The 11,445-nt window shown below is 35.0% G+C and overlaps 1 protein-coding gene across 1 annotated transcript; it reads right to left on the reverse strand.

Moving 5' to 3' along the window:
* Positions 1-8,935: 8,935 nt before the first annotated feature.
* Positions 8,936-9,969, reverse strand: LOC123850468 (L-lactate dehydrogenase B chain-like). The gene has a single exon (XM_064572263.1). The coding sequence runs from the start codon at positions 9,961-9,963 to the stop codon at positions 9,145-9,147; it is 819 nt and encodes a 272-aa protein (XP_064428333.1). The 5' UTR covers positions 9,964-9,969; the 3' UTR covers positions 8,936-9,144.
* Between the last annotated feature and the right edge of the window lie 1,476 nt (positions 9,970-11,445).

Below are 11,445 nucleotides of genomic sequence, written 5' to 3' on the forward strand. Positions count from 1 at the left end.
GCTTTATCCATTGGCTACTTTCAGTTGGCTCTTGTGCCCCTTGTATGTATCTGCCAACATTGCAGAGCTTGTTGAGGGCTTCCTTAGTTTTGGGCACCACAAAATGGCCAAGGCTCATCTCATATATTCCTTCTTCCAACTCTAAAGTCATCCACTTCTCCAAGGAGCCATAGTTCCTTTTATTGGAGAATGTTATTAGAAAGCTAGATTTAGGCACTGGACATGCTTTTTGGGGCTGGGTGCTATTGTTTTTAGATCCTTCCAATGGATGGAGCAAGGAAATCATGTGTGTATACTGACCTATGTACAGACATATCTATAAATATTTCTATTTTGTTTATATTAAGCTAAACATGCAAAGTAATATTCCCAGCTTGAATTCAGTACTACATAAATCATTCCAGCCGTCTCCCTTTGTTTGTCTTAACTTCTTCCCAAACAGTGAGAAACGTGACTATCAACATTTATTCATTTACCTAATTGTTCAATTCTAGTATATATGTAGAGTGATTTCAAAATGTTAAGCCCATATCTCCATGGGAAACAATTTTGTTACCTAAAGTACAGCCTTTTGTATAATGTCTATGCCTGCCTTCAATCTTCTAGTCTCCGCTCATATCCAAAGTTACTTAGGTCTATACTTTTCCCATGCCCACTGCCTTAGGTGAAGTTATTCCATATAGTACATACAGTTAGATCATTTTGAAACAGTCTGAATTCCATCCTGAGGTCCCTAGGTATATATATTATATATATATTACTAATTTGCATACATATATATAATATATAACATATATTATTACTTTGCATACATTAATGTTCAAATATATAATATATATTAATGTTCACTCTGTGTTATACATTTTTATGGTACTTGGAAATGCATAGTGTCATATGTATCAACAACTTTTACAGTATCATACAGAATAGTTTCATCAACCTAAGAAAACAAACCCTGTGTTTCATCTATTTAATCTTTCCCCATCTCCAAATTGCAGATTATTACTAATGTGTTTATCATTTCTGTAATACAGCTTTTGAGTATTACATATAAATGGGGTCATACAGTAGGTAGGCTTTGCAGACCATCTTTCATTTAGCCAGTATAGATTCAAGATTTATCCACATTTTTGCATGGTTTGATGGATCTTGCCTTTTCATCATTGATTAGAATTCATTTTATGCATACACCACAGTTTTTACACCCATCATCTAATAAAGGGCATCCTGACTGCTTCCAGTTTTCAGTGATTATGAGGAAAGCTTCTATAAGGTCAGTGTCCAGGTTTTATTATGTCCAGCATAATATTTCAAATCAGTTGAATACAGAGGAGTATGATTGATGGATTATATGGTAAAACTACATTTAGCTTCCTAATGAAAAGCCAAACTGTTTTCCAAACTAACTGTAACATTTTGCATTCTCCAAAAAAATGTGAGCTCCTATTGCTCTGCATCCTCAAACATATGTGGTATCAGTTTCTTTTGTTCTTATTTTGATTTTAGTTATTCAAATATGTTTATAATCATAATGTATTATTGTTTTAATGTGCATTTAATTTCAATTTATCAAATGATGTTAAGCATCATTTCATATGCTTATTTGCCACTTCTAATTCTTTTTGGTGAGTTGTTTGTTCAGATCATTTATTTGCCCATTTTTTATATGCCATATTCTCACATATAAAAATAATTATTTTCAATTGTGGTAAAATAATATAAAATTGGTCATCTTGACCATTTAAAAATATACAATTCAGTAGTGTTAACTATTTTCAAATTGTTGTACAACAGATCACTAAGGCATTTTCACTTTGGGAAACTGAAACTAATACACATCAAACAATAATACCCAATTTCCATCTCTTCCCAAGCCCCTGGCAACCACCACTCTACTTTCTGTTTCTAAGAGTTTGACTACTTTAGATACCTCATATAAGTGGAATCATACAGTACTTTTCTTTTGTGATTGGCTTATTTTACTTAGCATGATTTCCTCAAGGTTCAGTCATGCGTTGCCCATTTTTACACTGGATTGTTTACTTAATGTTGAGCTTATGAGAACTTTGTATATGTGGGATACAAGTACTTTATCTGATAGTAATTTTCAAGTATTACCCCCACTGCACCCCGAGCCTTTGGCTTATCTTTTTGTTATCTTAATATCTCAATATCTTAATAATGTCTTCAGCAGAGCAGAAATTTTAATTTTTTTAAATAAAGTTCATTGTTTTAGATAATTTTTAGGTCCACAGCAAAATGGAGTGGAAAGCAGGGAGAGTTCCCCAATACTCCCTACATCCACACAACTACAGCTACTGTGGCAATAAGCACTACAGTAGGGTCATGTTGGACAATGCAGGCAGGTGACAGCAGAATGAGAGAGAAATGAATAAGGAAATGAAAAAATGACTAAAAAGAAGACACTATTTCTTTTCTTTCCTTCCTTCCTTCCTTCCTTCCTTCCTTCCTTCCTTCCTTCCTTCCTTCCTTCTTCCTTCCCTCCCCCTTTTTTTTTAGAGGACAGTATTTCAACGCCAGTGAGCAGACTGGACCTGGTATCTGTAGTCTAAAAGGGGTAGGTGTTGAATTGCTCCATTCCATATATCTTATTCAATTTAATGGGCAATTATCATAAAGACCAAACCACTGGCCTGGCTATGGATTTTTTTTTTCTTTTCCCATAATAGAGAGGAGTGGATGGATCCTGGGCAACCGTTGCTGGGTCCCATATAATATAGTAGAAAATGTGAAATTCTGTGATGCAAGGAAAGAAAAAAACAAAAAACAAAAACTTTATGACATCTTGTCATTTTAAAGAAAACTAAACAGGCCCAGAAAGGTGAAGTGATTTTTTTTTTTTTTTCTGAATTCACACTATAACTAACAAATGCATGACTTGACTGTAAGCCCTGGGCTTCTCATTGTCTTCCCAAGAGAGTAGGGAGAGTAATTCAGATTCATCATTAAACTGCATGTGTCAGTCTGAGTCATCCCACTATTTGCCAAACAAAAGAGTATTTTGTATGAACACAATTCTGACTTCTTTTAAATGACCGTTTTTCATTCATATAGTTCTTACTTCATTCATTAAAAAAATAAAAATATTCTATTAATACATGGACTTCTAGGCTTTTATATATGCCTTCCTTTCCTTTTAGCTGCATTCCACTAGATATGATCAGATCCTCTTCAACGTTGATTTCACTGGGTTAGGGAAATAGTATTTGTTCAGTTGTGGCATTCCCAGTACTAAGTTGCATATCATGGTTACTTAATACAGATTTACTTATCCATTTGGACTAGTTTAAATTTGTGTCTTCCACTACATCTAAAACTAATGATGTAATGTATGGTGATTAACCTAACAATAAAAAAATTTAAAAAAATATTAAAAAAAATTTGTGTCTTCCAAATCAGAGATCTATTATAGCCCTACAAAATTTATAAAAATCAACTCTAGGTATTTTTGTTTTCCCTCTCCAGACATCCACGAAATTGGATAATAATTAGAGTTCAGAGGGCATGGATTTTCATAAAGTGACCATGTTAGGTGAAGCAGAAGAAATTCCCACTGCAATTTAGATCAAAAGCAGCAACATACTGATTGCAATACATAGCCTATCAGGAAACACATTTGGGTAGAGATTGAGCCCTTTAAATGCTATAAATGCTGTCTGAATTCCCTGAATTCTCTATCTTCCTGATCAAATTAGTTTCTCAATCTTTCTGGCATTTCAAATTTCAAAAATTCAATAAAATGTTTTTGTCTTTGCCTTAGCAATTGTGAGGACATATCTGAAGCTCCATTACTTCAATTTGGAGAGATACGTGTCTTTTATCACTTCCCCTTAAGCATTGTGTAAATCCTCACCAATGTTTTCATTCAGGCTTTGAAAACAATCTTGTACTTCATAAATAAATTGGGAATACAGAGGCTCAGGATATTTTGACAAATTCTAAATTCCACTCCTATGACAAGTTGATAATTGTTTTTGTTTTTTTTTTTTCTTTCTGATTTCATTTTCTTAAGCAGATTTAGGTTCAAAACAAAATTGAGTGGCTGTACAGGGTTTTCTTATATATTCCCTGCACCCACACATGCATAGCCTCCCCTGTTATTGGTATCCCCTAACAGAGTGGTACAACTGTTACAGCTGATGAACCCACATTGACACACCATCATCATCCAAAGTCCATAGTTTATATTATGGTCCACTCTTGGTGTTGAACATTCTATGGGTTTGGAAAAAAGTATAATGATATGTATTCATCAGTATTTTCACTGCATTAAAAAATCTTCTGTGTTCTACCTCTTTATCTCACCTCCTATCCTGGTCCCTAACTCCTGGCAACTACTGATCTCTTTACTGTCTCCATAATCTCACCTTTTCCAGGATGTCATACAGTTGGAATCATATGATATGTAATCTTTTCCATACTGACTTCTTTCACTTAGTAAAATATATTTTAGTTTCTTCCATGTCTTTTCATGGCTTGATAGCTCATTTATCTTTAATACTGAATAATATTCCATTGTCTGGATATACCACAGTTTATTTATCCATTCCCCTACTGAAGGACATCTTGGTTGCTTCCAAGTTTTCAAAATTATGAATAAAGCTGCTATAAATGTTTGTATGCTAGTTTTCTGTTGGCTTAATTTCTCAGCTCTTTTGGGTGAACACTTAGGAGTTCTATTGCTGGACTGCATGGTAATCATTGCTGCCAAATTGTCTCTCAAAGTGGCTATACCATTTTGAATTCCGACCAGCAATGACTGAGAGTTCTTATTGCTCCACATCATCACCAACATTTGGTATTGTCAGTGTTCTGGAATTGGGCCATTGTGATAGGTGTATACTAGTATCTTGTTTTAATTTTTATTTCCCTGATGACATAAAATGTGAAATATCTTTTCATATGCTTATTTTCTATCTGTATGTCTTCTCTGGTGAGGCATCTGTTAAGGTCTTTGGTCTATTTTTTAATCAAGTTGTTTGTTTCCTTATTATTGAATTTTCAAAGTTCTTTATACATTTTGGATAACAGAACTTTATCAAATGTGCTTTTGTAAATTTTTTTTCTCAGTATTTGGCTTGTTTTCTCAATCTCTTTGCATTGTCTTTTTAAAAAATTTTATTTTATTATGTTATGTTAATCACCATACATTACATCATTAGTTTTTGATGTAGTGTTCCATGATTCATTGTTTGCATATAATACCCAGTGCTCCATGCAGTATGTGCCCTCTTTAATACCCATCACCAGGCTAACCCATCCCCCCCTACCCTCTAGAACCCTCAGTTTGTTTCTCAGAGTCTATAGTCTCTCATGGTTCATCTCCCCCTCCGATTCCCCCCCTTCTCTTTACCTTGTCTTTTACTTGTGCAGAGCTTTTTAATTTTAATGAAGTCCAGCTAATCAATTATTTCTCTCATGGACCATGCCTTTGAGGGTGTATCTAAAAAGTAATCATCATAGCCAAGGCCATCTAGATTTTCTCCTTTATTATCTTCTAGGAGTTTTATAGTTTTGCATTTTACATCTAGGTCTATCATCCTTTTTGAGTTAATTTTTGTGAAGGGTATAAGGTACACATATCTGGATTTATTTATTTATTTATTTATTTATTTATTTATTTATTTATTTATTTAATTTGGCATGTAGATGTCTACTGTTTCAGCACCATGTATTGAAAAGACTGTATTTGCTTCATTATATTGTCCTTGTTTCTTTTTCAAAGATTAGCTGACTATATTTATGCTGGTGTATTTTTGAGTTCTCTGTTCTTTTCCATTGATCTGTTTGTCTGTTCGTTCACAAATACTACACTGTCTTGATCACTGCTGCCTTATAGAAATCTTGAAGTAGGGTAGTGTCAGTCCTCCAGCTTTGTTTTCTTCAATTTTGTGTTAGTTATTTAACACAAAATTGTTACATTAATCTTAGAATCAGTTTGCTGATATTCAAAAATACCTTGCTGGGATTTCTATTATGATGGCAGGTGAGTGTTTTTAATATATTTAGAACTCAATGTAAGGCCAAACAAACAAAACAAAACAACAACAAAAAAACACAAACCACTTAGAACACCAGGAAAACAACAAGTCTTCATGAATCTGGGGGACGTTATTTCCAATATAAACAATTAAGCAATTCTGTCTTAATATACTAGCTGGGTTGTCACACAAGGGCACTATGCATTTAATGAGAGAAGTGAGACTTCACCCAGAAGAGCTTTATACCTAAAGCTTGTTTCTAATGACAGCTCACATTATGTCGACCTCAATTGTATGGACATCCTAGATCTATTACCTTTTTAGGGTTTTGACTAATGCATTCAAAACTGAATAATGACATGAACCAGAGTCTATATTATGTCTTGGGGATAAAGACAAATTAAACAGACCCTCCATAGGGGAAGATGAAACACACTGGTGGTATATATTAATACAAACAAGGGACCGATTAGGAAATGCTGTTTATTTATTCACAAATATGTATTAAGTACCTATGTTTAAGATACTAACTACCTGGGATACAAGAGCAAATAAAAAGGCGACGTCTTTCCTGAGAAGTAGGAGAAGTAGCTTAAACATTCAAGGTGGGTGACACAGATAATAAGTGGTACAAAAAAAGTATGTATTTGTTAGCTTGTCTATGTGTAGAGAAAAATAAATGAGGGTAAAGGGGATTTGGAGTCATCTCAGAGGTGTTATTTTAATGATAGAATCAAGAAGATTTCCCTGAAAAGGTGATTTTTTCAAGCAATATTCTGAATAATGTGCACAAACTGGAAGGAGTCTTGGAAAGTTCTTGCAGATTTCCAGGTGTAGGGAAAAAAAGGCAAGTATAGAAGCAGAAGCATTTTTGATATGCTTGAGAAACAACAAGGAAGCTGGTTGGCCTTGAGTGCAGTAAGTTAGGGAGAAAGCATTAGGAAGAACATCAGAGTCATCTGTGAAGCAGAAAAAACAGTATCTTTAAATCCACAGTAAAGATTTTAATTTATGGCACACAGTGGGTATGCAACTCAACATTTCATATTATTAGCCTCTTGGCTGTGATCCATGGGAGTGCTTTACATCTCTCCATCCTTATTGTTTCTTGTCCTGTCAACTCTTGAATATCACTTTGCTCAGTGGGGATTTTCAAGACAAAAAACCATAATGTGACTCCCAACTTTAGTGGTGTTAAAGCAATGAAGAGGATCTACTGCAGGGAAAAAAATCCAGTGTCCTCCAAATTTCTTTGTGTCCCCTTATTATGTACTTTACTGAGGTCATTCGGAAAATCTTTAATAAATGGAAGAGAGGTAAAGAAGTTCAAAGTGTGGAGATTGGGTAAGTCTGGAAAACAGGAAAATTTAAGGGATAGGTATGAGGATATATGAGAGGCTGGTATTGACAGCTGATGCCCCACTCCATTCCCCTCGGCACACCTGAGTTCTGGTGAATAGTTGCTTTGCTTGCTCACAGTTTCCTATCTCAAGCATTCAAGTCTCTCAGCTGCTCTTTAGGCCAAGGTCTTTCTCTGGTGCCATGAGAATTTGCTCAGTGCACACAGATACTTTGACTTGATGAAAAATTAATGCCGTGGAAACAAGCAACAAGCACTGGAATCCCAAATAAATACACCCGCTTTAGCATTCCTTGGTTGGCTAATATTGGGATGTATTTTATCTGTCTCCTCAGAGGACTCCTAATGGGATTAAGTTCCAGTTGCCCACAGTGGTAACCTCCTAAGTAGTACCTTATCCTTTATGGTATAATCTCCTTTCCTGTCACATTCACCCTGATCATCACTTGTCCTTCCTAAAATCACTTCCCATAAAAACCACCTGCATTCCTGTCTCATGGGCTGCTTTTAGAAAATATGTATGCTAAATATGACTTCCTGAGAAAAGAACTGTTAGAAATATTGTTATTAAAATAAGAGAAAAAACTTTAAAGAAAATTATACTAATGAGTACTAAGTAAATTACTTTGATAAAGGAGAAAAGGAAATGTTCCTTATTATCCAACGTTAGAACAACAGCATTCAAATTGTTTAAAATATGAGTGTCTTTGCCATATTTGATTTTCTCTGGCTGTTCAAGTATTATTAGAAGCCTCTTAATACATGTTTCATATTTGAGGCAGAGAGGTATATGTAGAAGATTCAATTAGTGATTTCATTATAGATACGGCCTCACTGAAGGAGTATCTCTGGCCCTGGTTCCAGTAATCAGAGATCACAAATGCAATTATCCAGTTCTTACATACACGTAATTTCCCACTTGCTGCAGTAGGAAGAGGGATAATAGTCTGGAGATTCAAAGCACTGTTTCTAATCCTCACATGCTTTCTTTCAATGCAATACACTTATTTCCCACCACATCCCTATGAAATGAAAGTTGGATATTATTGATAAAACACAATTATGTGATCAAGGTATCTGCATGTTCCATATATTTGAATATTCATTTATTCAATTAACTTTCATATAATTTTATATAGTTAGGTTCATATTTTCCCATATCTCTGTAAGATCCCAAATTTAAGGGATAACATTATAAAGTTGAATCCAGAATATATCTCTTCCTGATCTTATTCCTTTTTCTCTAACCTCAAGGTTCATAACGATCATATCTTTATATGTTTTCTAAAAGTCATGTGAATATTATATAAATATATAGAGTATATAGCATAACAGTATGTTTTTATCTTTTAGAATATAATGTGAATAGTCTCCTTTGTATATGATTCCAAAACTTGTTTTTTAACTCAAAATTTAAAAATATATATTCATATATATATATATACATTAATTTTTTGCATCATTTTTTATGGATGCTTTATCACCTGTTTATTGACATCTATGGTTTTTTAAAACAATTGCTATTATTAACATTACAACAATAAAAATCTGTGTAAACATCTCCTTGGTCACATTTTTTTTTCACACTGCAATAGTTAATTTTATTTGTTCAAGGGCTCATATTGCAAGCATTAAACCAAGCATGGGCTTTGATTTTGTGAGCCCAGATTCACATATTTAGGAAGATAAAAGCAAACTGTGATCCTGTATATGGATGAAAAACTAAAGGCTCACAATTATTCACATCATAGTTTTAAATTTCAACAGCCTAGAAGCCAGAAGTCACAGATCTTTTAGGTCTTTCTGGATGTCCCACAAGGTATCTGCACTTTTCTTGAGCTGGGCAACCTCATCATCCTTCAGCTTCTGGTTGATCACACTGGTTAAGCCCTGAGCTTTCAGGATACATGGAAGGCTCAGGAAGACTTCGTTCTCAATGCCATACATCCCCTTCACCATTGTTGACACTGGATGAATCCTGGATGGATTTTTCAACATGGATTCAATGAGATCAGCCACACTTAATCCAATAGTCCAGTTGGTATATCCTTTTAGCTTGATGACTTCATAGGCACTTTCCACAACCATCTTAGGTACTTCCTTCCAATTTTCACTGTAGTTGTCTGTTCCCATTTCTGGATTCAGTTCCTGAAGAGAAACACCTGTCACATTCACTCCACTCCACACAGCCACAGCTGAATCACCATGTTCTCCCAAAATCCATCCATGGCAGCTGCTGGGATGAATGCCAAGTTTTTCAGCCGTAAAATAGTGAAATCTAGCAGAATCCAGATTACAGCCACTTCCAATTACACGGTGCTTGGGTAGTCCACTTAGTTTCCAGGTAACATATGTGAGAATATCCACTGAGTTGGAAACCACAATTATGATACAATCAGGACTGTACTTGACTATCTGCGGAATAATGAATTTGAAGACATTAACATTCCTCTGCACCAGATTGAGCCGGCTCTCTCCTTCCTGCTGGCGGACTCCCGCAGTCACCACCACAATCTTAGAATTGGCAGTCACAGAGTAATCTTTATCTGCCACAATTTTAGGTATCTGAAGAAATAAGCTCCCATGTTGCAGATCCATCATTTCTCATCCAGAGATGTTCCCAGAATGCTGATGGCACACGCCATACCAACTTATCCAACACCCACTACAGTGATCCTATTGTTTGGGACGGTTGCCTCTTCTTCTGCAACTGGTGCAATCAGTTTTTCCTTAAGAGTTGCCATTGTGCCCAGAGAGAACCCGCTGGGAGAGTCGCGGGAAGAAGACAGCTGCGTGGGTCTCCTCGGGCGCAGGATCTGCAAGTCGTTGGTCAAATTTTAATGAATTCCTACAGAGAGTATATTTTAGAGTAGAATTGATGGGAGGCATTCTATGTGCATTTTTATCTTGACTAGACTGCTATTTAATTAGTAATTATATTTTGTTATTCAAAGCTGCTTTAGCAATTCATATGGTTACCAAAAGAAAATGTGAGAGTTTTTATTTCCCATAAGTTTGTCAACAGTGTGTATTGTAGGATTTAATTTTTTTTTAAAGATTTTATTTATTTATTTGACAGAGAGAGAGACAGAGAGAGGGGGAACACGAGCAGGGAGAGTGGGCGAGGGAGAAGCAGGCTTCCCGCTGAGCAGGGAGCCCGATGTGGGGCTCGACCCCAGGACCCTGGGATCATGACCTGAGCCAAAGGCAGACACTTAACGACTGAGCCAGCCAGGCGTCCCAAGGATTTAATTTTTTTACCAGTGAAATGGTATATCTGTTTTAATTTGCATTTCTCTGATTTCTCTGATAATTTTTTTAATTAAAATACTGTCCCTTTTTTGGGCGGGTGATATTTCCTTCATAAGAGCTGCCTATTCATTTACTTTGCCTATTTTTCTATCTGAATGTATTATTTTCGTATGGATTAAAAGGAAATATATATATACACACACGTATATTACATATATGCATATATATTTGCAAACATGTTTGTACTCTGAAAACTATAAAACACTGATGAAAGAAACTGAAGATGACACAAAGAAATGGAAAGACATTGCATGTTCATGTATTGGAAGAACAACTATTGATAAAATGTCTACACTACCCCAAAAATCTGCACATTTAATGCAATCCCCATCAAAATACCAACAGAACTAGAACAAACAATCCTAAAATTTGTATGGAGCCACAAAAGACCTCAAATAGCCAAAGCAACCTTGAAAAAGAAAGCAAAGCTGGAGTCATCACAATTCTGGATTTCAAGTTATATTACAAAGCTATAGTAATCAAAACAGTCCAGTACTGGCACAAAAATAGACACATAGATCAATAGAATGGAATAGAAAACCTATCCTATAATTCTTGACCGAATGCCCAATTGTGATGAAAAAAGTTATGTTCAAATTATAAAACACAAATAATAAACATGTTTTGTCTCATACTTTCAAATGATGCTTTATGTTTAAACTTCAAGTTTTGTTAATATAAATTTCTGTTGGATTATAAACAACATAATATGGTTACTAATAAAGTTATAAGAACATACTTGCAGAAAAAAGTACTTCTGTTTTACCAAAA

Source organism: Mirounga angustirostris, unplaced genomic scaffold, assembly GCF_029215605.1.
Source record: "Mirounga angustirostris isolate CCGP_5_RB_7025 unplaced genomic scaffold, mMirAng1.0.hap1 SCAF_10, whole genome shotgun sequence".
In the NCBI taxonomy this organism is placed as follows: domain Eukaryota; kingdom Metazoa; phylum Chordata; class Mammalia; order Carnivora; family Phocidae; genus Mirounga; species Mirounga angustirostris.

Excerpts from the sequence above, each read along its gene's own strand:
- LOC123850468 (XM_064572263.1), bottom strand. The coding sequence starts at position 9,963 with ATGATGGATCTGCAACATGGGAGCTTATTTCTTCAGATACCTAAAATT.